Raw genomic sequence first — 26,592 nt, forward strand, 5'->3', positions numbered from 1 at the left:
ACTTAATTATAATGTGACTCAAGTTCTTTGATTATCATTTCAATTACTATCAGAAAAAAGACCACATTTACGGGGTGAAAAGAAATCCAACCTTTTATTAGATGGTCTTTGTCACGAAGAATCAATCGTCAGTTCATAAGAAAGATGAATTAAAGAAAATTTTAAAGGGGATCCAAAGACATATTTATTGAAAACAAATGTAATATTAGACATAAATAAATAAATAAAAATTGTTAATTCATCAATGGAAATCCAAATCTGAGTGAAAAAAAATCGCTCCAAAGAAACGAACTTGAAATAAGATTCGGTGAAACGAATGCTAAATAATCACGACATTGTGACTATTCAATTGCAAAATGACCTAATTAAATTACGACGAATTTCAATGGAAAAGAAGAGTATTAATTTCGGCGGTTAGCTGTTTTGAGAATTGGTTTCCTTTACCTCCCTCTTTGCAGAAATAAATTTCCTTTTCATTGGAGCATAGCCAGTAAAGATACAAATTGCTTTTTGTTTATACTATTTTGAAAAGAAATCAGCATTACCATGAGTCAAGTTGTGTTGAAGGATCTTTTTGCTAGAGACGCTCCTCTACGTGAGCAACTCAACAAAGAAGCAACAAATTTGCAAAAGGTCGTCTTGTCGGAACGTCAATTTTGCGATCTTGAACTTATTTTAAATGGCGGCTTCAGTCCTTTGGAGGGATTTATGACTCAAGAGGATTATCAAAGTGTCGTTCACAACTTGCGCTTAAAGTCCGGTGCCGTATTCCCCATTCCCGTTACCCTGGACGTGAGTGAGAAGTTGGCCGAATCCATCAAGGTGTCAGACCGTGTCGCGCTTTTGGATCCTAGAGACGAACAAACAGTGTTAGCCATCCTCACCGTGGAAGACCAGTATGTGCCCGACAAGGTTGTGGAAGCTGAAAAGGTTTTTGGAGCTAATGATCGTGCCCACCCTGCTGTAGAATACTTATTTGGTACTGCAGATAATGTTTATCTTGGTGGTAAGCTTCAAGCCGTTAACCCTATACGCCACTTTGATTTTGTTGCCTACCGTTATACCCCTTCCGAGCTCCGTTCAGAGTTTGAGCGTAACAACTGGAAGCGTGTCGTTGCTTTCCAAACCCGTAACCCTATGCACCGTGCTCACCGTGAACTTACTGTACGCGCTGCTAAGCAACACTCTGCCCGTGTGTTGATCCATCCTGTCGTGGGTATGACCAAACCAGGTGATATTGATCATTTCACCCGTGTTCGTGTTTACGAAGCCATTCTCCAACGTTATCCCAAGGGATCTGCCAAGCTCTCTCTTCTTCCCTTGGCTATGCGTATGGCTGGTCCTCGTGAGGCCTTGTGGCATGCCATCATTCGTAAAAACTACGGTGCTAGTCATTTCATTATTGGCCGTGACCATGCTGGTCCTGGAAAGAACAGCCAAGGCCAAGACTTTTATGGTCCATATGACGCTCAATACTTGGTTGAGCAATACTCTCATGAAATTGGAATCAACATTGTTCCTTTCCAAATGATGACCTACTTGCCTGACGAAGATATTTACAAGCCCGTCGACCAAGTTGAAGCCGGTACCCGTACTCTCAATATTAGCGGTACCGAACTTCGTCGCCGTCTTCTTGTAGGTGCTCACATTCCTGAGTGGTTCTCTTACCCTCAAGTTGTATCAATTTTGCGTCAATCTTATCCCCCTAAATTTTCTCAGGGTTTCGTTTTGGTCGTTCCTGCTACTGCAGATAAGCTCGTCCCTAGTGCTTTGGTTTCCGCTCTCAATGAAGATGGTCGCCGTCACGTAAGTTTTGTTCCCCATCTAGACGCTACTACTTTTACTTTTGCCCAAGAACTTCAACGTGCCGGTGCTGCTGTTGTAGTTTCTTTGACCGAGGCTGACAAGTCCATCCAAATTCCAGCCAACTGGGTTCAAGTCAACATAGGCCACGATGAAAGTGTATCTGAAGTCACTTTTACCGTTCTTTCCAAGCTGTCTGATGAAGGCTATTTGTAAGCGAGAAACTCGCAGAATTGAAGGTTACTGTCTTCCTTGAGTCAGCAAGTAAAATCTTACTTCATGAAACATATAAAAGACCACCCTAATATCCTACTTTCTTTATACCAATCTTCTGATTCTTGTTTTTCTTGATTATTATTCATGTTGGATTTTAGATATATAAATTAAATTCCCTTCTCTCATAGGCTGTAAATAAACTATTCAAATTACAATGATTTGTATATTTTTTTACGCTGGCAAATACCGTCAAACAGTAAAATGTTGGTAAAAAAATGCAGGTCACCTTCTGAGATTCAAATTGGAAAAGCATAAAAATAAAGTGTAATAAACTACAAAAGCTCTAAATTTTGTAATATACAAATCAAAAGAATCATTTCATAAGTAGTCTTTCTTAGTTGCAGTTTAATCTTGATTTATTACTGCCCTCCCGCTATTTCCTAAGGCTACCTACCGTTCGCCTGAAACAAGGAAACTGCCATCTCTCAAAAAAAAAAACCACCCGATACTAAATTACAAAAATGCAAGCTGTTCAACCTTCTACAACCGATAAGCGTATGTCAAATATATTGTGAGTATTTTCTAATAGAGTCGTATAGTAAAGATGGGAGCCATTATGGGGTCAGCTGCTGGACTCGGCATTGGTTTCCTTTTCGGCGGCATGGCTGTGCTACGATATGGACCTGGGCCACGCGGCTTTTTAAGAACCTTGGGTCAGTATATGCTTACTTCTGCCGCTACTTTTGGTTTCTTCATGTCCATCGGTTCGGTCATTCGTAACGAGGATATTCCTCAATTGGGTTACAAAGGCGTCGAGTGGTCTCCAAAATTAATGCAACAACGTTCTATTTATGATCGTATCTTAGCAGAAAGCTCCCGTCGTGAGGATATCTCATCTAACGCTTCAAACTCCGAGTAATTCAATACCCATCATTCTTTGTCTATTCTCAATAAAAGCAGATGAAGGAAGGAAGTTCAGGTGTCATTTGATAGTTTTGGTTTCAACAATAATTACACAAAGTTTGATTTTTAATTTTGAATCTTTGAATTGCTTCTAATATCAGGCTTCGTTGAACAGGAAAAAAAAAAAAAAAAGGCACTAGCAGCAGTAAATACGTTAAGAAAGCTGGAATAAATCTTTTAACATTATCTATAAATATACAACATCCATGAAATAAAGTTGAATGCATAAAAAGTCTTTCTATCTGGTTCTGCAAATTTTGAATCGTGGCTTTCTGGTACATATATAAAACGTATGGAGGTTGAAATATTCAAAGATTTTATATAAATATTCACATAGAATTAAATGCTGTAGAATTTCAATGCGAGCAAAATAAAAAATAAAAAGAGCGTAAAAGTATAATAAATGCTATATGAAAATGAGTGTTTGATCATCACTAGTTGCCAATTGAAATGAATAAGATGAGAAGAGAAGAAAACAAAAGAAATAAATGACTGCCACTAGTTGGCTTTTCAAGGATTTCCTGAACAAAAAGAAACAAGTGTGATAAAAGGCCTGGGAAGTTCATAATGTATAATATGCCAAAGATGCTTCAGGCTCAATTCTTATCAAGGAAATTATTCGGCGTTGGTTGCAGTTTCTGATTCTAAGTATTTTTCTGAAGCAGATGGAGGATTAATTTCTTCTTCATGGACATCTTTGTTACTGGGTAGTTGTTGATTTATAAATGCCCGATTTTCCGTTTCTTCATTTAGAGGATCCAACTTATTGTGTTCATTCTTCTCCTCCTTATCGGGGAAATCAGATGCTGAAATAAAACCAGTATCAACATCATGAACATCCTTTTCCTTTCCAGCGTCACTCTGTGGTGAACGAAAGTCAATAAGTCCAAAGTCCATCTTCTTATCAGAATCCAAGTTGGCGAACAATTCTTCAACTTGAAGTTGTTTGAGAGTAAGAGTGTTTACAGTATCCCGGTTTCTTTCCTGATGTTCTTTCTCCAATTCCAAAGTATTTACACGAGAATGCAATAATTCGTTCTCTTTTGTTAGAACATCCAAATGTTTTTGCGTTTCTCCTTCGAAAGGTTCTTTTGATGCTCCTGCTTGAGTGTTCATCGCTTTTACAACACTAAGTTCTGCTTGCATGGCAGTTCGTTCGTCACGCAAATTGTTTATCAATTTCTTTGTGAACTCATTAGACTCTTTTTGTTGCTCATAGTCTAACCTTAACTGGGAGATTTGTGCAAGAAGATCCTTCTCCAGAAGTTTGTTCGCTTTCTTTTCGTTCTCTAATTCAGTTATTCTGGATTCAAGTAGTAACGAGTTTTGTTGTATTTCATACTTCTCGCCGTACAGCAAAGAGCACTGGGAATGGAGATTTTTTATAACCTCAAAGGGTGGAATCTGCTTGTTATCTTCCTTCAAAACACCGTTGGTGCCGTTGGATTCAGGAACGGATCCAGGAACGATATTTTCCTTTGAGAGGTCCTCGGAAGTATGTCCAACTTTTTCAAGTTCCATTTGGAGAAATTCAACCTGTTCATTTTGAGCATCGACAACTTTTCCAAGTTCACCGAGCTTCTTGACATTGTCCCTTTTAGTAATATCCAATAAATCTTGGTTGGTAGTATGAAGTTGTTTAACTCTTTGATATTTTGTTAACAAACTATTAAGCAAGACAGCAAAAGACTCAATATCAAAGTTGGGCTTTAAATGCATTTGCACTTGTTCTAAATCATAGGAGGAGTCTAGTTGCAAGTCCCTCTGTTCAATCTCCTGTTGAAACAAACGGTTCAATGCTTTCCAAAAATTTAGTATAGAACGGGGAGCAATGTCTTTCGCATCTGCTTCTTCCTCGAGCTTCTTTTCGCGCATTCCTTTTAATAAAATCTCAAGATGTCTTATTTGTTCTAATAGTTTCTCTCCAGCAGTCATGTCAACAACATTCACCACGGAAGGCTCATGCACAGATGAACCCATGGAATGGACTGTTTCAAGCATCCATTCCATACGTTCAACAAGTTGTTGTATTTCTTCATGGTTCATTACTTCTTCCTCTTCCTCCTCTAGTTTCTTTTCATCATTCTCGCTTTTCTGGGATACCACATTCGGATCGCTTTGTTGTTCACTGTTTTTTGGCTGTTTCCTAATCTCACGAATACAAACAGCAACCATATGCTTAAGTAAGAAGAAGTAGAGCTCTGACAGTTTTCTTTCAACTACCCATATTTTTGATGAAAGCTCTCGTACCTTTCTAGAGCACTGTTCATAATGCTCAACGGTGCTTTGTTTGTGTTTACCCTTTTTTTCCTTAGTTTGCGCAAGCATCAGATTTTTGGCAGCTTCGCGAATTTTGGCTTCCACTGCAAGTTTTTTTACTGACATATCCAAGTTTCCTCGAATCACTTTGATTTTCTTTTTAATTTCTTCAACCTCTTTACCATTTAAGCATTCGAAATGGCTTGCATCTTTAACAGCTGACGAGACAAGCAAATCTTGCAAATCATTAGGCAATGGCTCATTTTCAGAATGTTCTTTTTCTCTAGAACTCCTCCGGTTGTATTTGAAATTTGGGTCAAAGGGATTAAACACCTGTGTAGTTAACAGAACACCCGAAGACGGTGGCTCGGGATTTCCGTATTTTTCCTTTAATTCTGGTTCATAATTTTGTGTGGTCATACATGTTCCTCCGCCCATATCCATACTTCAGTTTGGTTCACAGATGTTTGTTTGTTTACGTCTAGCCTAATATTTAAAGAGTTTCTGTTCCCATGACAACAAGACCCATAAACAAACTAATTGTTTATTTACAACTATGACTATTTAATAGTTAAGTACAAAAAACGTAAAGCAAATCGCTTAATTGAAATAAGTGAAATAAGTAGCACCTAACTATTATAGTATGGATTCAATAAGCAGTCTTTCGATTTTGCTGATTTGTGTAGAAAAAAAGAGGAATCATAAACACTATTTCTTAAAAACCTAACATAAGCTGTTATCTATATAGGTTAACTAATCGTAAATTTAAACACTTAGGCATTAGAACATTCAGCATTTATATTTTAAAGCCATGAGTCCAAGTCGAAAACATGAACACATAGATAAGTTCCTTAAACTTGCTGCATTAACATTTCTTGGAGATTTGAAGTACTTTTGACCGGTTGTTCCAAATTGTTTTCCGTGTAAGTTCTAAAATAATCCATTTGATAGTCAAGAAAACCATAGTACTTGTCAAGATGAATCAGATGAGGGAACGACCTGCCAAGAAACTCCAAATGGTGAATAACAAGAAGCCAATTTTGAGCAGACCGGGATGGTGCGGTTCTCAAAAATGTTTGCGTTCTTAAATCGTAAGTTGTATAATCTCTATCAATGTGGAAAAAAGAAGTTGCACTGGCTGTTCTCACTCCAATTAAACGTGGCTGATTTTTAACGCAGAAAAAGGCCGAAATAGGAACAGTATGGAGTTTGGGGTGTCCAATTCGACAATTGATTACTTGCCGTTTCCATAAAGACAACAAGGGATCAGTTTCTTGCTTTGATGAAAAGTCAGCAAGCTCTGCCCACAGAGCACGCCTTTGATTCGCAGGTAGACTTTCCATAAGATCCAGTTCATATAGAAATTTAGAGGGATTTTGCTTCAACTCCGTTTCATAAGCAATTTCATCTTCCCTGGCCTTGGGCGTTTGGAAATCTCTCGCCCTTGCTAGTGTACGATGAAACTCAAAGTTCCTTTTCTGCAAATCGTTCGGGAAGATTAAAGCGATAAAACGGGTTTCCATGTAAGCGAGTTCTCGAATTGAATAAGGCCTCTCTGTTTTATCTTGTTCAAATGTATTGTCTTCAACTATAAAAGGAATATGTTGAAGATCTTCAACCTTAAAAGGCAACTGCTCCCACTGAATTAATCGCTCTTCCTGGGTTTTTCGAAATGTCCAACGATGAGCCTTTTGTTGAATATTAAACAAAGCAAGTTCTTTAGGAGTATATTCAAACCTTTCTAAAGGAAGAAGACTATCCTCTGTAAATACGAAGAAATAAGTATCTTTTAAAGTGTGTCCAGCAACTAAATCATTGTTTTTTGCTAGCTCTGTATACAAATCAAGAATCTCTTTACGTTTCGATTCATTTCCTAAATGATAATGCGGAGTTTCAGAATCGGCCAAGAAAAGGCTAGAGCCGTCAGCTCTCTCCACCGAAGCTGCGGTTTCTTCGCATATAACCTCTAGCTGAGATACAGCCCGTAAACGATCGTTTGTTCCTTGAATCTGAACAGAGTGATTTGAAGACTTAAGGTCCTGCTGACCCAGTACTGATTTGACGCTTTCTTCATTTTTCTCGATGGGAGAATCTTCATGGACAGATGCCTGAGAGCTTCCGAAGTCAGGAGAAGTCGAATTTGGCTTAGAAGCCATCAACTTCTCTGATAGAACAGCATGAGCCTTTGCTGATGCAACTCTTGGTCCATCAGGCATATGCTTTTCATTCTTAAAAACGAAACCACAATCAGGGCCGTCTAAAAGATACTTCCTGAGAAGGTACATAAACTTCACATCATAATCTTTAACATCAAAATTGGGATCTGTTATGACTAGGTTATCCCTGATTTCATCAAAACCTCCAATCTGTTTAAGGACAGGTATAAACGCTGGGTCGCCCACTGGTTCATTATAAGAATCAACTGCTAAATTACTTTCAGCAGTTGAAGCTGAGGAATTCTTTGTTCCTAAATGAAGGGTCAGAGAGATTTTATTAACCCATCTGAAAAAGCGTGATGGTTCGCTCAGGATTGACTGAGATAAAATTGATTCAGTAGAGGCAGATTTTGGGGGATTAGATAGATTGGTATCGGAGAAGGATAGTCCTAAATTTTGAGTCGGCGGTTTGTCGTTAACAACAGTATCAGCACTACCTGAGGATGCAGTGTTTAGCCGGCTGTGGCTCCCATCACTTAAGTGGAATTCTTCATTGCTGAAGGAATTGTCAATCCCCGATCCATTCTTCATCTTTTTAATCCCTTTAGGTACTGGCAGAAGACAGGTATAATGGTTGTTTACATCTTTCTTAAATAGTGCAACAAAGAATAATCCGTAAACAAAATAAACATTTTTTGACCAAAATCCAATTGGTAAATAAATCCACTTAAACGTTTACCAAATCGAGATGGAAAGGCATAAACAAGGCACCTCAAATTAATACATTCACGTACAAGATTTTGTTTTGTGCCGGTAGAAAATATAGAGATAAACAAATAAAATAAATTCTTCAAAGAATATCTAAAGAATTTATAAGTATTACATTTTTACTTTTCTTCTGTTTAAACTGTACTAGACTTCTTCTTAGCTGTGAGGGTGAAAGAAAAGTCTATTTCGTGAGTGGCTTCATCCATGAATCAACTGGAAAGGTATGAAGGAAAAACGGAAAGTATGTGCTGACAGAAAATGATTTTTAGATTAGAGAGATTGGAACAATCAATTACATTGGCATTGTACGAAATTGATGCCAATTTTGCGAAATGTAATCGAACAGTGTCGACTCGAATTCTTCCAATCGTCGAGAACTATACAAAAAGTTGCAGTAATATCTGGGAGTCATCTAAGGTACGAATGATGGAGATAAATAATGCCTTATTGATTTACGTGAAGTTGCTAATGCAAACAGTTTTGGAAGCAGTTCTTTGAAGCGAGCGCAAGTGTCTCTCTCTCTGGAGTCGAAGAACCAGTTCAAGGAGCAGAGAAACCAAAAGAAGACTTTGTTCCGTCTGATTTGAAATATACGAGCAGTACCGATCCCAAAATCGAGGAAAATGAGGATTCTACAGAAACATTCTATCAAAACATCCCTTCTTCTTTTGGACACGAAGCTTTTGAACCAAAAGAAGTAAAGGACGAACAACTTACACAATCTACTCCCAAGAAAGATACAACATTTGAAAATCTTTCTTTGGAAAATGCATCTTTAACGCCGATACCTGCACGTTTGCAAACACCAGCTCGAAAGATCGATGCTGCCAATGCTCAACATACTGGACGTAGTGCTTTGTTGCATAGGGTGCTGGACACAAACTGGCACGTCCAAGTAACTCCTCACGAAAGGAAGAAATATGAAGACATGGACATTGATTCTTCTCCTTTAATGTCTCCTTCTCCAATTGCCATGAAAATGGAAACGATTTCAGCACCTGGAGAAAGAACATCGAAGTCTGCTTTGTCTATGTTTTCAGAATTCGAACATGAAAGCAACGATAGCCTTATGCCAAATGGAATGTCGCCTCCAAAAACCATTCAGTTTAGTCCTCATTCGTTAGGTGACTCATTCCATCCCACCGATGGTGAGCGAAGTCTTTCTTTACAAAGGAAATTTGATGCCTTGAACGATTCCAATGAGAATATGATAAAAGAGGAAAGTTGGGAACTTTAGGTAGTTTGCCTGTGCATTATCGCTTTTATTTAAATGTCTACGACTTTCTATTGATTTTATGAATAACCGGTTTATTTTTCTTTCTATTTTTTTCTACTTTTGTTTGTTTGTTTACAATTTTGCATATTGCAAAGTCAACTCGTTATACCAGATTGTGGTTATTTACTAGCAAGTCCGAAGAAGCCAGTAGAACATGTACGGAGGGAAGGGTTTTTTGGCTTTAAATAATTCCAACCATCCAAAGAGTCTCAGTTCGACACAATTTCCCTTTATTTACATAAAAAATGAATATTGATGTTACTAGTTATTTACGATCCTACACTATTACGGATTGGATTCGTATCTGCATCTACATTTGTGGATATCTCTTATTACGGCCATATTTGATGAAAATTGGAGCCAAACTTCAAGAAAAGGGACACAAGAAAGCAGAAGAACAGGGTGACTATGTAGACTCTGAATTGACACATGGCAAAACAGAAAAGTTCCATGGCGAATTTGACACTGATGATGAGGATGAAAAGGAGAATCCCGATGCTGAATTACGCTGGGGCTATTCAGCTCGCCGACGTATTCGCAAGCAAAGAGATGATTACTTCAAAAGTCAAGACAAGTCTCCCTTGGATGCGTATGCCGACGATGACAATGATGACGCTGACATCCAAGAACACCTGGAGGATTAGGTGTTTATTGTCGGGTGTAAAGAGTTATTGGCTCTTCTAATTTGGCTCAATGAAAAACTTCCTTCTTTCACTATTTAGTTTGTTTTTTTCTCCTTTGATTGTTCAATGCATTATCGGCGTTCACTCGTTTCTTTTTATTATTTACTATGTGTTCTTGTGTAATTACATAAAGGCTGCCAACCTCTCTGTTGTTCAAATTTGTACTACGCTTTCTTTCATTGTATTATATTTTAAAGGAATATTTGTAAGGCAAGGTGCCGTTTTTATTCTATTTGATGAATTTACGCTAGTTTTCTATTTTCCACTATCATCGTAAATTTTGTAGAGTTTCATCAGTTGGGTAGAAATGCTCAATGTTTTCTTAATATAAATGAGAATACAAGATGAAAGCAAAGTATTTTTGATCCTGTAAATCTCCAAGCAGTTTTTTGTTAACCATATATCGTATGTTTACGCATACTCCGTATTGGAGATTGTGAGTTCGAATGCTTCAACGAACTGTAGGTCTCGATGGAGCTAATGTAAGCTGTTTTGTTCATGTATCATTCTTTGAAACGATTCTTCGTAAATTCGGAAGAGCTTTCTCGAGAGGCCTCGTCCTCCCTTTTGGTTACTTTGTTTCCTCAATGCTTCATCAGCTCCTCGGGGAATGGATTTCAAAGAGAGCCTACTCAAATAGCAGTTCATGTTCAAGGATGGGTTCGAGAGGATCCTAATGCAAAACCGTTTAGTCGAAAAGACCGGGTAATGGTCAGTCTTCTTCGTCGTTATGTAGGACTCCCCCCTCAGGACCCTGTGGAATCGAATTTGAGCCTTCAGGAAGAAACGGCGACATTCGTAAACACCTCGCCTCTCATGGAAAGTACGAACGATTCTGGCGAAGGATTAGGAATGAGAGGACATTCGCAGAGTGAACCCAATTTGAAATACCATACAGAAGAGTCGGAAACTGTGCCCCCAGGTCAATCCAACGCCTCGGTTCGCTCTAATTATAGCTTATCCAACTTTGTTCAGAGATTCATGAGCCCTTCTACGGTGAGCAGTTATATTGCGTCTATAGGACTAAAGAAGTGTGAACACAATTTCATCACTCGAACAGCAAACTTATTAAGTCGGCCGATTAAAAATAAGACTGTTTTAATCGAGGTGTACTCTACAGATGACAGTTTTCAGGAGCACTGCGTGGCTGAATTTCAAGCAATCACAGACCAAAATGGATACTTTATATTAAAAGAGGCAATTCCGTACTTCAAAACGAGGAACAACAAGTTTTCAGTGAAAGCCATTGCCGTTGGTCCTTTAACAACAACCGAACAAGCTCGCGCTGTGTTGAATGAGGTTCCCGTTTTGAGCCGTACAGGTGTTTCCATCATTTCTGATATAGACGACACAGTGAAAAATACGAGGGTAGTGGAAGGGTCGAAGAAAGTAGCCGAAAACACCCTTTTAGCACCTTTAAACAGTCAACACATAGACGGCGTTTCCGACTGGTTCCGTATTATGACAAATTTAGGAGCTACTTTACATTTTGTAAGCAACTCTCCTTGGCAGCTTTGGCCTATGCTTTCCGAATTTTTTGATACCAGCAATATACCGCTCATTTCCTCATTACAGTTGAGACATTTTAGCAGTGTTATACAAAACCTGGTCGAGCCTGCGGCCCAACGCAAACGTGAGGCACTTTTACATACCATACGAAATCTTGGTGATCGAAAGTTGCTTTTGGTTGGTGACAATGGAGAGCAAGATTTGGACATCTATGCAGAAATATCAACGTGCTTCCCTGATCGGGTGCTGGGTATTTTTATTCGCGACGTGCAAACCGATTTTCATGGGAAAGAGCGATTTCAAGGTACGAATGATTGTAGCCGTGTTGATCTTGCTAGTACTACGGAAAGAAAGCAAAGTAAGGGAAAAGAGATTGCCGACAAATTGAAACCTAGAAAGCTGCAGAAAGATGTGGATGTTGAACACGCTTCAGAGTACTACCAATTGGAAAAAGAGCAGGGGACGGAGCCCTCGACGCTTCAATTGCATCGGTACTTTACGTACCGAATCTTCGTGGAGGATAAGAATACAGGGTATCGAAAACCCAAGACACAAGTAGAGCATGTGGTGACAAGGCTGCCAAATGTTCATTATCTTACACCGTACTCGAGTACCAAATACTCGAATGGAGCGATTCAGGACTGGTATATTCAATTGGCGCGTGCACGAGGACAGGTTGCAGAAAAGATTCCTATAGTGATGTGGAGGAAGGGCGAGGAGTGTGTTTCATTTACAAAGAAGTTGAGTGATGAGCATTTATAGGGGTAGAGGAGAGGCAGTTGAATTGTGGTTTGGCAAAAGAGAGAAACGACATATGTTTGATTTGATGACCATCTCATAAACGAAACGGATTTATAGCAAGAAATGATGATTGATGTATGGAATACGGATTTTAGTAAGAATCATAAATGAATTCATAATATGGATGATAGATTGAAAGTATGGAAAAGAGAAATATCTATGGATTTGGAAAGTGTAGAAAGAGAGGAAAATGGATGGATGGGACGGGATGTTTACTAACGCAGTGGAAGGAGGGATGATAGGGAGGGCAAACGAAGGGAAAGGAGAGAGAAGCCCTAACCTAGAGAAGAAGAATGTGACTGTTTCTTGACACGACACAAACCTTGAAAGGAGGAGAAGATGAATTTCACCAGACCCACGACACAAAATGAAGTTCTCCAGGAATGTATCCGACTCTCGCCGCAAGCAGAGAAAGGCCCACTTTGCCGCCCCTTCCTCTGTTCGCCGTGTGTTGATGTCTGCTCCTCTTTCTAAGGAACTTAGAGAGCAATACAACATCCGCTCCCTTCCTGTTCGTCGTGATGACCAAGTCGCCGTTGTCCGTGGATCCAACAAAGGTCGTGAGGGCAAGATTACTTCTGTCTACCGTAAGAAGTTCCTCTTGCTTATCGAGCGTGTGACTCGTGAAAAGGCCAACGGAGCCTCTAGCCCTCTTGGTATTGATGCCTCCAAGGTTGTGATCAACAAGCTTCACCTTGACAAGGACCGTAAGAACTTGATTCTTCGCAAGGGTGGTAAGGTCGAGTAAATTTTATAAAATGGATTTATTTAGCACTGGACCGTACATGGGGGGACGTTGACGGTAGTAGAGAGTAAATTGTAGGGAAATTGGAGAGTAGATTGAAGTGTAGAAAAGGAAATAGTGCAGGTTTATCTTGGTGGAAAAAGCAAACTACTTTTTTTGTCATAAACGTCCTGCGCAGAAGAATGCCTTTCTGCAGACCATGCTAGATGAACGGATGGGTAGTTTGGTTTGAAGAGAGGGGACATGCAATTGAGGAGAGTAAGAGTATGAATGTTTAAAAAAGCAAGTATCAGAAAGGCGAGTGAAAAGTAGTTGAAGAATTGAGTTTCGTAAGGAGGAATTTTAGGAGGAAAATAATAGGAAAATAAAAATAAAAGAATAAAAATAAAAATAAAAGAGAAAGAAAAATAAAGGAGAAATAAAAAATTTCTACAAGGAAGACTGAGATTTGGTAGTGAAGTATAGTATGTAAGAAAAGGTGTTTATTTTCCTTTTATAGAAAATTACAATGTCAATGTTTGTATGGCAGCGATGTCTCGTCCAACTTTTAATTTTATTTAAATGTCAACATTCATTCATCCAGCTCTTCCTCTCTCTCTCTCTCTCTCTATGTCTTTGCCCGTCCCTTCCCTCCTCCACTACGTGCTTGCCGCTCATACGGCATCCCAGGGCATCCCAGGACACTAACACAACCAGCCAAGATATCCAGACATCCAGATTGCAATCAATCAGCGATGCTAGAATTCAAGAGGCGATAGAGATAAACAAAGCAAAAACAAAAACAAAAAAAAACCTCGAAAAGTGCAAGAAAATCTTTTTCAATGCATGATGATTCTTTTCATTTTTCATTTTTCTTCAAGAAAACATCAAGGAACCCTCGTTAGGAAACCTCGACAGGACTAGCACTCAATACGAAGGAAGCCATCCTCACAAACATCTACTATAGCACGACACCACACAGCACACCCCTCCCCCCACCTGACTCTCGAAAGAGAACGCGAGATAACAAAAGTTTGTATTCATAGTTCGCTGTCGTGGTTCATATCATGCAAAGGAAGAAAGAAGATAGCAAGCCATGCGTCACGTGGATACGCAATGGGTTTTCTTTTGTATCTAGAGCAAAACGTTTAGATAAACATGAACTTTACACGTGGTTTTGATTGCAAGAGGTGATATTCTTCTACACGACCAAGTCACAACCAATTGATCGCTAAAGCTGGTTCTTTTTTTTTTTTGCTTGTTTTTGCTAGTTTTTGTTTGTTTTTGTTTGTTTTTTTGCTTTGTTATCGTCATTCCATGTTATTGTGAGAGTAGAACGATTAAAGAATGGAATGAATAGAAAAGAAAGGATAATTTAACTGTGTCGGTTTGTTTACATTTGATAGAGGATCGCTTGCGTCTTAATCACTCGTGTTTGGATAATCACCTGCTCGACATGCTCTTCATGAAAACTGTAAGTTTGTTTATCGGGTTTGTTTTGTCTATCTTATCCTATTTGATTTGTGTTTCCCCTCCCATATGCTATGGGGTAAACTTAGCCTGTTTTGGCTGATAAACTCCATCCAGAGACGAAGGAGACGAAGAAAATAAGACATAAAAGGCGAGGTTCGCTCCTTTGAATACAAACAAGTATCTCGAGTGTGTCTTGGAATTCATCCTTTAGATTTCTTTTTATTATCCTTTAAATTTCTTCTTATTATCCTTTTGTATTTCTGATTTTTACTTTTTACTTTTTTTTTTCTTTTTTCTTCCCTTTCCATCACATGTTGAGTCTATTTCTTTCTTTTCTCCTCTAGTTTTATTTCCATCTCTTTTTTTTTTTTTCTCTCTCTTCTTTTATTTTTCTTTCTTTCGTCTAAAGATTCCTCCTTACGAAACTTAATTCTTCAACTACTTTTCACTCGTCTTTCCCATGGCTTCCACCCTTGATGCCTCGATTTCCTCGTCCATCAACATCTCCTCCCCCTCCCATGGAGGACTGGGCGAGGAAATCCATGCCTCCGAGTCCTCTACCTCTCTAAATTCCGTCAAACAATCCAACAAGGATGCCAATGTCAATGCTTATCCCATCAAAGACAAAGACAAAAAGGGAGAAATCTCTTCTCGCTCTTCCGACGATATCGAAAAGGGTGACATCGTCGAAGGTGAATATGTCGACCTTGAAAACGATTCCCCCTATCCAGAAGTTCGTGCCTCCGTTCCCTCTACCGATGATCCTTCAATGCGTTGTAATACCATCCGTATGTGGACCATCGGTTTCCTCTTTGCTACTGTCGGTTCCGCCGTCAATATGTTCTTCTCTCTCAGAAACCCTCCAGTCACCATCACTGTCCTCATCGCTCAACTCGTCGCCTACCCTTGTCTCAAGGGTTGGGACCTCATCTTCCCCGACCGCCAATTTCGCATTGGCCGTCTCCGTTTCAATTTCAAACCTGCTCCCTTCAATATGAAGGAACATACCCTCATTGTAATCATGTCTTCCGTCTCCTTTGGTAGTGCTTATTCCACAGACATTATCCTTTCTCAACGCGCTTTTTATAAGCAACGCTTCGGTTTCGGTTATGAAATCTGTCTTACTCTCGCTACCCAACTCATCGGCTATGGGCTTGCAGGTGTTTCCCGTAAAATCTTGGTTCGTCCTGCCAGCATGGTTTGGCCCAGCAACCTTGTCAACTGTGCCCTTATGAAAACTTTGCATTTACCCAGCAAGGTTGCTCACCTCAAAAGCGCAAATGGCTGGAACATTTCTGCTTATCGTTTCTTTCTCATCGCCTTCGCAGGTTGCTTTTTTTGGACTTGGTTCCCTAATTACATCTTTACCGCCCTTTCTCTTTTTGCTTGGGTCACTTGGATTAAACCCAAAAGTCCCGTTGTTAACCAACTTTTTGGTGAAAGTACCGGTATCTCCTTAATTCCCATCACCTTTGACTGGAACTCCATCAGTGGCTATCTGAGCTCTCCTCTTATGTTTCCTTCTGATGCCATTTTTAATACTTTAATCAGCACCGTCCTTTTCTTTTGGATCGTCACTCTTGGTGTTCACTATAGCAACGTCTGGTATGGAAGCTATCTTCCCATTTGCAGTAATTCTATTGTGGATCATTTCGGAAGCTCTTATAATGTTAGTCGCATTCTTACCCCAGACTTCAGATTAGACCTAAAGTCCTTCCAAGAATACTCCCCTCTTTTTATGCCTAGCGCTTCTGCCGTATCCTTTGGTCTTTCCTTTGCTTCTATGAGTGCCGTTATCTTTCACGTCGTCCTCTATTATGGTAAGGATATCTGGGCCCGCATTCGCAACCCTCCGAAACCAGATATCCATGAACGCCTTATGGAACAGTACAAAGAAGTCCCCTTTTGGTGGTACTTGTCCATCTTCATTGCCTTTTTCGGTATGATGATGGGCGTTTGCTATGGATGGCCCACTGAAACTCCTGCTTGGGTCGTCATTGTCGGTTTGATTTTCGCCGCCGTCTGGTTCATACCTGTTGGTGTTATTTATGCCATTACCAACGTCGAGCTTGGCATGAATGTCTTTACCGAATATATCGTTGGTTACATGTATCCCGGTCATCCTTTGGCTAATATGATCTTTAAGACTGTTGGCTACATCACTCAAGCACAAGCCCTGGCCTTTGTCAGTGATCTCAAGTTAGGTCACTACATGAAGGTTCCTCCAAGAATGATGTTTTGGACTCAAACCCTTGCCAGTATTTGGTCCTGCTTTGTTCAAATCGGCGTTTTAGATTGGGCTCTCGGTAACATTAAAAACGTATGTGATCCTGGTCAAACTGATGGCTACACCTGCCCTGGCGCTAAAACTTTTTTTAATTCCTCCGTTATTTGGGGTGTAATCGGTCCTCAACGCATGTTCTCCGGCCAGTATCTTTACACTAATTTGCAATACTTTTGGCTTGCTGGTGCTCTTTCAACCGTTTTGTTTTGGGCTTTATGGAAAAAATGGCCTCAAAGATGGTGGGGCAAGCTCAGTGCTCCTATTATCTTTGGTGGTACGGGTATGCTGCCTCCTGCTACCCCTACCAATTATTTGGTATGGTGCGGCATTGGTATTTTCTTCAACTACTTCATCAAGAAGAGATTCTATAGTTGGTGGGCAAAGTACAACTTCAATTTGTCCGCTGCCCTTGATACCGGTATGGAGCTGGCCCTCATCATCATCTTTTTCTGCCTCCAACTCCCGAATGTTAGCTTTCCAAGCTGGTGGGGCAACGTTGGTGCGTTTGATACCATGGATGCAAGTGGCACTGCCGTCTTAAAGACCGTGAATGAAACTGCCGGCGAATTCTTTGGACCCACAAAGTGGTAATAACGATGTTCTTTTTTGTTTTTCTTCCGTTTATAGAGGTGGACGGACTGGACTGTCTTGAAAGTTGTTGCTAATTTTGATACCGATATCTCTTCTTTATCTTTTACTTTATACTAATAGCTTTCTATGCTTCATTGCTTTATGTGTTTTATCTTATATTCGCTTTCAACGTTTTATTTATGTGATATATAATATACTGAATAATCATTATTTTCGTTTTATGAAAAGAATGTCCTTTTGTAAGAATCATGCTACAATCGTGTATCTCTTCTCTCTATGATCATGGTAAAAAGGGGAAGAAAATTCAGCAAGTAGTATGTAGAGCTTTGTTTAAACATAAAATCGATTGACGCTTGTGTCTTTCTACGATTTACCAACTATGGATGGATGCCAAGTGGATGATGATGATGATGAAGGCTGTTATCCAGCAAACACCAAAAACTACACGCTTTTTTGAAAAGAATCAACCAAAAAATGTATTCTATATTTTTGTTTATATACTCTGCCAATTTTGTCTTCTTTAGGCATTTTCACGATTTCAAAAGACGTCATTGCAGACATCCTTTATTTCTTATAGTAAAACAGTAAACGGTTTAAAGTATTCTCATACATAAACATTGACCGTTTGAAAACATTCACATAAACATAATAAAACTGATTTCATGCGTCAAGCTGAAAAAATCGATAAATGTAACAAACAAGTTATTCAAGTCCATACAAGCATTTCAGCAACGACAAAGATGCACTGAAAATTAAAGGGCTTTTATTTTCAAAACCATAGCAATCATTAATAATTAAACGAAGCGTATCAAACAATTATTTCAATTAGGGAATGCCTTTCTGTGGCATTGCTTGCTTTTTTTTTGAAATCCACATCAGCCAATTAAGGTGTGGATTTCCCATTCACGATTAAATACTAAAACTAGTAACCTAAATTAATCCGTTGGGACATATCACCATTGCCGATGATTGTTGTAGCGACCGCTGCAGAATTGCCTTTTGCAACTGGACACTCTTTGTGAGCAATTAACAGTGTTTTCAAACTGACAATTTCTTCTCTGAGAGCACTAACCTGCGCGCTCAAAATCTCATTTTCATTGCCATAAAATTCAACCTTCGCTTGAAGATTGGATAGCCATTGCTTTTTGCGTTGGCGACACTTGAGCGCAGCTTGGCGATTGCGTTCTAAAAAGCTTTTTCGTTTTTCATCATCAGTTTCATTTTTCGAATTTCGACGAGGAGTCGAGCCACTTTTACTATTACTACTATCACCATTAAAACCGTCAATATCCTTCATGTCAGTCTCGCTAGGAGATCCTGAAGGAGATACATTGGAGTTACCGGACATAGCACGCGGTATAGCACGCGGTTGTGATTCCTGATGTTCACTGACTTCAGATTTGACTTGAACCGGCATACCGTTGCTAGATACCTCTCTGCCTCCACCCCGTCCCATGTGAGACATGTTGTTCATGTGCATTCCATAATTGTTGGATGGACGTAAATTGAGAGAAGGATCAGCAGGGTTGACAGTTTCGCCATACACGGAAGGCTGCATATCACCACGCATTTGGTTGGCATTCATGTAATAAGGTTGTTGGCCCATATTTTGGTGTTCCATGGGATTGTTGCCATTGTGTGTAAAAGACGGACGAATAGACTCGGGATAATGCTGAGATTGCTGAGACTGAGATTGTTTCAGCAAATTCGCAACAGCCGCCGATGTCGAAGGATCCGTCTCATGCGGAATGGATTGCTGCATTTTTTGCTGCTCAGGGACTTGTGAAAGTAAACAAAGACCGTGAACGGCAGCATTGGCACCAAAGTAATCAGACTGTTCTCCATTTGTACCAGTCGAAACAGGAGGCTTGCCGTCTCTCGGAGTGAAACGATACTGATCAGGATACTGTGAATCAAAGGGTTGAAATCCTAAAAGATTAGCAGTTCCGGGTGAAGGAGCAGGAAAACTAGCACCTGTTGGGGTTAGAAAAGAACGAAAAGATTCATTGCCTCCAGGGGTGAATCCAGTACCAAAGGAGAACCTTGATCCCATAGCCATTGAAGCGGGGTCAGAAGGAGTGTTGAGGTAGTCAGGTCGAAGAGTGGCATCGTAAATAGCAGGAGAAAGGGGGTTTTGCGCACCTGGACGACTAAACCCAGACCATGCAGGATACGCAAGTGGGGAAGCAATACCAGGAGCACCCAAAATATCTGGAGAGGCGATGGAAGACACGGGAGGAAGTAAAGTTCGGGAAAGGGAAGGAGGGATTGCGGAAGGAACAGGGCGATTCGTAGAAGTACCTGGATGTTGATTTACAGAAGGAGTAGAACCGAAAGAATGCTCAAAAGGGTTAGGCTCAAAATCCAATTTTAATGAACCAACGAAAGAAGGAGTCACTCCTGCAGGCTGTTCAAGAGGATCACCACCATCGTTCGATTGCGGTTGCTGAGGCGGTTGCGCAGAAGGGATACCTATGTTGTTGGGAACAGAAGGGTTATTTTTGTTCACGGCAGAATTAGAATTAAGGTTGGGAGGGACTTCAGAGGAGTTGTAGTTGTTCGGCGCGTTATTGGGAGAAGGAGACATAATGAAAAGTAAATGGAGTAGACGTAAGAATCGGTGAATATAGATAAAAAAAACAAAAATAAATAAACGAGTAAAATTACAGAGTGTTCAGTACCAATATACGACAATAGATGACAGTAGAAGAAGACCGAAAATTCCAATTCAATAATTGAATTCCAAAATTGTAAAGTAAATAACAAACGTGCCAGTTAAGGAGGAAAGAAGAACGAATTAAACAAAGTCAAAGAAAATAAATGAAAGGGGATGTCGATTAAACGGAAACTAATGTACTAGAATGTGACGAGGAACTAGAGTAGAGATGTTAGTAACTTTAAAATTTGAAATGTAAAGACATGGGAATCATGGTTCTTGTACAAGAAGGGAGAGAAATCAAAAAAGGCTGTTTTCTTTAGATGCAATAATAATGGCAATAGCAAAAGAATAAAAGGAATTAAGAAAAAGTCAAGGTCAAAGTCAAAGGAAGGAAAAAAAGAACCTAAAGCACCGAAAAAATTTTCATTCAAAAATTGAAAGAAAAAAAAAAGTCAAAAGTGATTACATATATGTGAATCAAAATTGCTAACAGAACACTCGTCGTAGCATTATGGCAGCTTCCCTTTTCTTCCTCTTCCTCTTCCTCTTCACTAGCAAAAGACCACACAACAGCTCAACCTTCGTTGTCTCCCTTCATGACGAAACCCTGATCCAACAACATTCTTACCTCAAAGTAAAGCAGTGATACTTTATTATCAAGTCAAATTATATTTGGTTTAGGTCTGGGGTGGAGAGCCAAGTGTTCGTCATGAACTGATGAAATCGTTATTCAGATGTACTTAAGCGATGAGCACTATATAAAAATGATGAAAAAACTCGGTCAACGCTCAAAAACTGAAAGAATCAAAGACTCGTCAAATTTGTTCAGAAAAGTCGCTCATAAATACTTTCAATGGGCCTTCTTTCTTATTTTTCTCCCAAGTTCTTGAATGCGTGTATAGTAGATGGCAAGTTTTCTTTTCAAGGTTCTAGCAACTCGGATTCTGGAAAAGCAGTCTACGTCATGTGTTACTTCTGAAGGAGGCTCAAGCCAATGATAATATGTTGTTGTACTTTAGACCGATTCCATGAAGGTCTCGAAGGTAGCAAAGTAAACCTTCGTTAATCTTCGTTTACTAAATGTTAAACACGAAAAACGAGCCCTTACACGTTACAGTGACGAAAGAGAAAAGTAGCAGCAAGACAAAGACATAGGAGAGAGAAAGGCAAAAGTGTATGAAGACTGTGGGGGAGTGTAAACAAACGACTAAGAAAAGAAAAAGAAAAAGAGTAAGAGAAAGCGAAGATTTTGAAAGGAGGAACTTTGGTAATAAAACAGCAAGCAATTGTATCGAGGCGTTGGGTTTTCAGAAACCTTTTCTTTCCTCCTTTTCCTCTAGGAAATAAATGAATTTGTTCTATGAAGAAAATGTCTTTATGGGGTTTCCACGAATTTTCTTTATTAAAAGTTGTTTATTCTTATTTTATGTATTTTTTTACTCTATTTTCTTTTCACCTTTTTGTTGGTTTCTTTTACTTCTAGCCTTCTCATTTGTTTTTTGACAGCTTTTGTTTACCTTTTACTGCGACGCGCTCTAATACTTTGAATTTACCAGCCATTTTTTTGTGAGTTCGACAAAGGCTTCTTGCAAGTGTTGCTAATAAAAGAATATTTTTATTTTTATTTTATTTTTGTCTTTTTCCTTTCTTGTAGGCTGAAGGAGTATCGAAAATCAAAATCTCTTGCTAACAGATTTGGCATGGCATACAATGTCAAATAAGCAACTAGGGACCCTTATTGTACGCGTTGCAAATGCGGTAAGTGTTGCTTTTTGGTGCGCTTTGCTTTGGTGTGCTTTAAATTGCTGAATTCTTCGTCTTGTTCTCTGGCTTTGCTAACCCCGACCATGTAGAAAAATTTGCCCAACAAGGCTCTTATCGGGAAACAAAACCCTTACTGTAGCTGTCGTGTTGGAGAAATTGTAAAGCGTACCCATACCGATAAACGGAGCGGGCAAGCTCCTTTTTGGAATGCGGTTTTGGAATTTCCCATTCGCAGCGAAAGTTACAACACCATGAAGGTGTACGTGTACCATCAAGGATTCCGGAAACACGCCCATCTAATCGGTGACACCGTACTTTCATTTCAAAAAGCTCTCAACCAAGGCGAGCAAAGCCAATGGTATGAATTAAAAAACGACTTTCAATTTGCTGGCGAAATCTCTATTCAATTCAAATTTCTCCCTTCTGACCCCGATTACTTCAAATTCGCCAATCCTTCCACTTCTACGACTTCTCTTCCTTTCCCCCAATTTAGTGTTGCTACGTTGGCCTCTTTACCGACTTCTGCCTCTGATCCGTCCATTTCCACTAAAAAGACGAAAAAGACGCGCCATCCTCTTCCCACTCCCCCAATCGGTCCCTCTCAGGACTATAACGATTTCCTTGACGATGCATCGTCCTTTTCCCACCAAGCAAACGAATTGCCTTCTTTCCCATCTCCCTCCATGGTTGACGAATATTATTACGAGAATGACTATCCGGAATCCGTCGACGAATTTCCAATAGACGAGCCTTCGATATATTCTCATTCCACTCTTCCACCCGTTCCCATAATCCAAGAGGATCCCGACAATTATCACCCTCTGCCTCCAGTTCCTCCTCCTCACACATCGCATCGGGACTCGTTTCCCTCATCTTATTATCGCTAAAATATTATGGTGTCTTGCATGTCCTATTCCCTTGACTACTATTTATCCATTCTACCCATTCTTGCTCTCTTTCAATTTCGTTTGTTTTTGGGTTGTTCTCTTTCATTTCAAATACCTTCCTCTCATTCTACACTCTACAATAGATTTCCCTTTCTTCTTATACAAAGCTTTTCGTTTTTGACTGCATTCTCCTTTCATCCTCTCTGCATAGACATTTATCATGCATGCCGCTTTTTTTTGCTACAAATAAAACAGCTGTTGTTTTCTACTTGAACATTCATATTGGCAAAAACGATATTGTCGCTCCTTATATATTCAAACTTTTAAACTTTCATTACTTGCACGTTTACTCCTTCAACAGCAATTTCCGAAAAAGGGACATAAATATTTTCATCATTAAACAAAGGAACAAAAAACATAAGCTTCTTTAATATTTTCTCTCTTTTTTTTTTCCTTTCGTTAAAAAGACAGTGATTATGATTTCCAATAACCACGCAAATCTAACAAGAAGGACTTTTCCCCTATCGGTTACTTCTTTTTAGGGCCACCCAAAGGCGCACCGATGTTTTGACCACGCAACTTCACACCCAAAGCACGCTCCATCTTGGTCAAAACTTGTTGGGTAGGTACACCACGACTACCTTCATAGTCGTTGACGACCTGAGGCTTTTCGTTGATTCTTTGGGCCAAATCCTTTTGTGCCCATTTCTTGTCTTGGCGTGCCTTTTGAATCGCTTGAGCAACAGAACGGTTGGTGGTCGATGGAGGCTTGACCTCGTTTTCACGGTCTATCTTGGTTAAGTGCTGTCCAGCAGGATCTTGAGAGCGATTGCCAGTGGCATACTTCTTTTCAGTGCCAACAACGGCTCCAGCACGACGAGCGCTGTTGAGTTGAGATTGTGTCTTGGCAACATGAGTGCGTGCTCCAGGTCCAGTACGGCTTCCAATGGTTGTAACGTTATCCCAGTCAGACATATTTCTAATTGACCTATTTGTGAGTTTGAGTTGGTAAATGTGAACTCCCTGTGTGATTCACATATATATATGTTGCCGCTAAAACGTAAGAAAGTGCTAGAAGCTTTCGATAGGGAATTTTGCAATCTTTTGTTAAACTGTTTAGCGAGTAAACTTTTTTGATGCGGAATATACCCACAACGAGTATAAACACGACCTTGAAATCCATGAAATTCGGCAGTGCTTTTCCATTTCACTAAATGAATTTTTCTTCCTATGCAATGACTTCCATGATTGTATATTGACGTCAAGCAGGTTTGCTTATTCACAAACACCTTACTCTGGTATGAGAAGGGCTGATTTGAAACGTATCAAAAACAACAATCTACACGAAGCTTGAGGTTTTTTGTATCATTTTAGTGCTTGGAATTGCTACCAAATTACCGGGAACCATTACGGAACACCGAATTGCCGTTGTCTTACGCTTTTTACCATTCTTGTGGATTCTTCTTTTCTTGCGTGAAAGCGTGAAAAAGCCTCTTTGGTTTCATAGTAACAATTTGTTGATTATTCCTTGAAATCCATTTCTAGGAGTTTCTGATCATTACTAGCCGAGGTTTCGTTGAATTGTTCGAAACGTGCTTTCTTTGCTCTTTGCCGTTTCTTCCTTTATCTGAATTGGCAAACTTTTGAATCCACCTTTGATTGCAAGAAATCCTGGTCTGCTTCTCCTTCCGTTCACGGTAAACATCCCATTCAATTTTTCCTTACCCACCTAAGCTGCGCTAAGCCAAATTGATTTGAAAGTCTTCGCCTTCCCACTTGTGCAGTTGCTTTTCAAACGTCGACGTTTGGTGTTCGTTCTTTAAAACCAGCTCAGTCACAATTTCAGGGAATCTTGTATTCTTACGGGTTGATATCTATTTCCTGAAGGGGTTTCCCTGTTGCTGTTGCTGTTGCTGTTGAGTTGATACTTTTATTTTTATTTTTTGAAAAACAAACGCTTTTCATTTCGTTTTCTCCCTCCATTCTTATTCCTGCTTCGCTTAAAGAGTAGTTTACTTTTCCTTCTCTACCAAAAGCTGAAAATATGTACAATTCCTACCAAGAAGAAAGGTTACCGGCTCTTTTGTCCGTCATCCGTGGTTTAAATCATATCTTGGATGACAAAATGGATGAAGCTGTCAAAATTTTCAATAATGGTAATACCTCCTTTCATCTAAGCGGCCAGGCTGTTGTCTCTTTTATTCAAGCTGTTTTAACCTTTGAGCCTTCTCGGTTTGGGGAATCTCAAAATAAAATCGATATAGCCATTAAAGCTCTTACAGAAGACAAGGATTATGCTTCCAAAAACAACCTTTATCTCTGTACATTTGATCCTGGAATCGAGTATCGTGTATCCATTGGTCTCATGCTCTTGTTGTCCGCCCTTATAGGGTTTTGCTCAGAGTCCATCGTAACAAGTGTAAAGTCAGTATACAAGCTTCGTAAAGCCCATGGTATATTTAACAAAATAAACAAGCGTCATTTTGAGTCCTTTACTAAGGCTTTTCAAAGCACAGATGACAAGGATATCGATACGGTGAATGAGTATGTACAGACGGGAACTCTTTTGTGTACGGGATTGTTTACACTTTTGATTTCTTTGCTTCCTCCAAAGATGATTACCATTTTGAGCTTGCTAGGTTACAAGGGAGACCGGGACATGGCTCTTAATTATATGTGGATGCCCGCACTCCAGAGACCTTCTGGATTCTTTGCCGCAGTAGCATTTGCAGCACTCATTCAATATTACAGTGGTGCTGTGCAATTGTGCAGTATTTATAGAGTTACACCGACCGAGCCTGATGGATGGCCCGTTCACCGTTGCTTTGATATTCTCTCCAAAATTAGAGAAACTCACCCTGAGGGCCCAATGTGGCCTTTGCATGAAGCAAAGTTGCTTTCCATGGTTAAGAAACAAACTGAAGCCATTCATGTTTTGAATGACCTTATGTCAAAGCCGCCGCCTAAACTTATGCAATTAGAAGTTTTAATTGTATTTGAGCACGCTCTGGATTGTGCATTTTCTCATCGTTATAACGATGGTGCACGGAGTTTTATGAAATTATCTAGCTTAAATGATTCTAGTGCAGGGTTATACTCATACTTTGCTGCCGCATGCTTTTTGCAAGATGTGCAAGCCAATGCTAATGTCGAGGCTTTAGTGAGCGCATCTCAGCTACTTGAACCATTGGGTAAGCTTTTAACTGATAAGACTGCTCCTTTGGATATTTATATACGACGAAAAGTGAAGAAACTCTCCGAACGAAGAGCTAGTGTTGGCAATGAAGGTGGATTGGCAGAATATGTCGGCTTTTCTCCTTTGTATGAACTCATTTACGTTTGGAACGGGTTTCGACGGATGAATGTGGAAGAACTGTCTCATTTTGATGTGGAACGAGTCCAGCCTTGGCAAGATGAAGGTGATGATGTTTGCCAAGCATTAGTTAAAGCTACTTTATGGAGAAATTTAGGAAAACTGAATGAAAGCAAGGTCCTTCTTCAAAAACTGTGTCAAGTTACAAAACCCACTGAAAGTTGGGCTATCGCTTTTGCTCACTATGAAATGGCAGTCGTCCTTTTCGAAATTGACTGTCTATCTAAAAACTCTTTGAAGGAATGTGATAATTTTTTGAAAGCTGCTCGTGATTTTGGAGGTGACAATGAATTTGAAAGTCGGCTAACTATTCGGGTTCAACTAGCAAGACATGTTGTACGACAATGCCTTCAAGAAGCCTAATAATGAGGTTTGAATGTTTTCATGAGGTTAATTTATTGAA

General features: G+C 39.6%; 13 protein-coding genes across 13 annotated transcripts; 9 read left to right on the plus strand and 4 right to left on the minus strand.

Moving 5' to 3' along the window:
- Positions 1-546: 546 nt before the first annotated feature.
- sua1 (sulfate adenylyltransferase) lies at positions 547-2,019 on the plus strand (the record flags this gene model as incomplete). The annotated part of the gene is made up of 1 exon (XM_056179664.1): positions 547-2,019. One exon carries the CDS (start codon positions 547-549, stop codon positions 2,017-2,019), a length of 1,473 nt encoding a protein of 490 aa, XP_056035131.1.
- A 521-nt stretch (positions 2,020-2,540) lies between these two features.
- Positions 2,541-2,938, plus strand: mgr2 (TIM23 translocase complex subunit Mgr2; the record flags this gene model as incomplete). The annotated part of the gene is made up of 2 exons (XM_056179665.1): positions 2,541-2,574; positions 2,619-2,938. The coding sequence occupies 2 exons, from the start codon at positions 2,541-2,543 to the stop codon at positions 2,936-2,938; spliced, it is 354 nt and encodes a 117-aa protein (XP_056035132.1).
- Positions 2,939-3,597: 659 nt separating this feature from the next.
- On the minus strand, positions 3,598-5,685 carry uds1 (septation protein Uds1; the record flags this gene model as incomplete). Its single annotated transcript, XM_056179666.1, has 1 exon — positions 3,598-5,685. The coding sequence occupies one exon, from the start codon at positions 5,683-5,685 to the stop codon at positions 3,598-3,600; it is 2,088 nt and encodes a 695-aa protein (XP_056035133.1).
- A 407-nt stretch (positions 5,686-6,092) lies between these two features.
- On the minus strand, positions 6,093-7,988 carry meu25 (Schizosaccharomyces specific protein Meu25; the record flags this gene model as incomplete). Its single annotated transcript, XM_056179667.1, has 1 exon — positions 6,093-7,988. One exon carries the CDS (start codon positions 7,986-7,988, stop codon positions 6,093-6,095), a length of 1,896 nt encoding a protein of 631 aa, XP_056035134.1.
- A 381-nt stretch (positions 7,989-8,369) lies between these two features.
- On the plus strand, positions 8,370-9,402 carry ask1 (DASH complex subunit Ask1; the record flags this gene model as incomplete). The annotated part of the gene is made up of 3 exons (XM_056179668.1): positions 8,370-8,386; positions 8,435-8,582; positions 8,644-9,402. 3 exons carry the CDS (start codon positions 8,370-8,372, stop codon positions 9,400-9,402), a joined length of 924 nt encoding a protein of 307 aa, XP_056034840.1.
- A 284-nt stretch (positions 9,403-9,686) lies between these two features.
- Positions 9,687-10,085, plus strand: pga2 (protein trafficking protein Pga2; the record flags this gene model as incomplete). The annotated part of the gene is made up of 1 exon (XM_056179669.1): positions 9,687-10,085. One exon carries the CDS (start codon positions 9,687-9,689, stop codon positions 10,083-10,085), a length of 399 nt encoding a protein of 132 aa, XP_056034843.1.
- Positions 10,086-10,622: 537 nt separating this feature from the next.
- app1 (phosphatidate phosphatase converting phosphatidate to diacylglycerol, App1) lies at positions 10,623-12,395 on the plus strand (the record flags this gene model as incomplete). Its single annotated transcript, XM_056179670.1, has 1 exon — positions 10,623-12,395. The coding sequence occupies one exon, from the start codon at positions 10,623-10,625 to the stop codon at positions 12,393-12,395; it is 1,773 nt and encodes a 590-aa protein (XP_056034847.1).
- Positions 12,396-12,801: 406 nt separating this feature from the next.
- Positions 12,802-13,182, plus strand: rpl26 (60S ribosomal protein L26; the record flags this gene model as incomplete). Its single annotated transcript, XM_056179671.1, has 1 exon — positions 12,802-13,182. One exon carries the CDS (start codon positions 12,802-12,804, stop codon positions 13,180-13,182), a length of 381 nt encoding a protein of 126 aa, XP_056035138.1.
- Positions 13,183-15,091: 1,909 nt separating this feature from the next.
- On the plus strand, positions 15,092-17,506 carry isp4 (plasma membrane OPT oligopeptide transmembrane transporter family Isp4; the record flags this gene model as incomplete). Its single annotated transcript, XM_056179672.1, has 1 exon — positions 15,092-17,506. One exon carries the CDS (start codon positions 15,092-15,094, stop codon positions 17,504-17,506), a length of 2,415 nt encoding a protein of 804 aa, XP_056035139.1.
- Positions 17,507-18,428: 922 nt separating this feature from the next.
- Positions 18,429-20,093, minus strand: atf1 (DNA-binding transcription factor, Atf-CREB family Atf1; the record flags this gene model as incomplete). Its single annotated transcript, XM_056179673.1, has 1 exon — positions 18,429-20,093. One exon carries the CDS (start codon positions 20,091-20,093, stop codon positions 18,429-18,431), a length of 1,665 nt encoding a protein of 554 aa, XP_056035397.1.
- A 1,782-nt stretch (positions 20,094-21,875) lies between these two features.
- fic1 (contractile ring-membrane anchor Fic1) lies at positions 21,876-22,816 on the plus strand (the record flags this gene model as incomplete). The annotated part of the gene is made up of 2 exons (XM_056179674.1): positions 21,876-21,923; positions 22,019-22,816. 2 exons carry the CDS (start codon positions 21,876-21,878, stop codon positions 22,814-22,816), a joined length of 846 nt encoding a protein of 281 aa, XP_056035396.1.
- Positions 22,817-23,344: 528 nt separating this feature from the next.
- On the minus strand, positions 23,345-23,791 carry mbf1 (multiprotein bridging factor Mbf1; the record flags this gene model as incomplete). The annotated part of the gene is made up of 1 exon (XM_056179675.1): positions 23,345-23,791. The coding sequence occupies one exon, from the start codon at positions 23,789-23,791 to the stop codon at positions 23,345-23,347; it is 447 nt and encodes a 148-aa protein (XP_056035399.1).
- Positions 23,792-24,860: 1,069 nt separating this feature from the next.
- Positions 24,861-26,552, plus strand: SOMG_00883 (protein with a role in clearing aggregate protein; the record flags this gene model as incomplete). The annotated part of the gene is made up of 1 exon (XM_056179676.1): positions 24,861-26,552. The coding sequence occupies one exon, from the start codon at positions 24,861-24,863 to the stop codon at positions 26,550-26,552; it is 1,692 nt and encodes a 563-aa protein (XP_056035398.1).
- Between the last annotated feature and the right edge of the window lie 40 nt (positions 26,553-26,592).

This window comes from Schizosaccharomyces osmophilus, chromosome 1 (assembly GCF_027921745.1).
Source record: "Schizosaccharomyces osmophilus chromosome 1, complete sequence".
NCBI classification, from domain to species: Eukaryota; Fungi; Ascomycota; class Schizosaccharomycetes; order Schizosaccharomycetales; family Schizosaccharomycetaceae; genus Schizosaccharomyces; species Schizosaccharomyces osmophilus.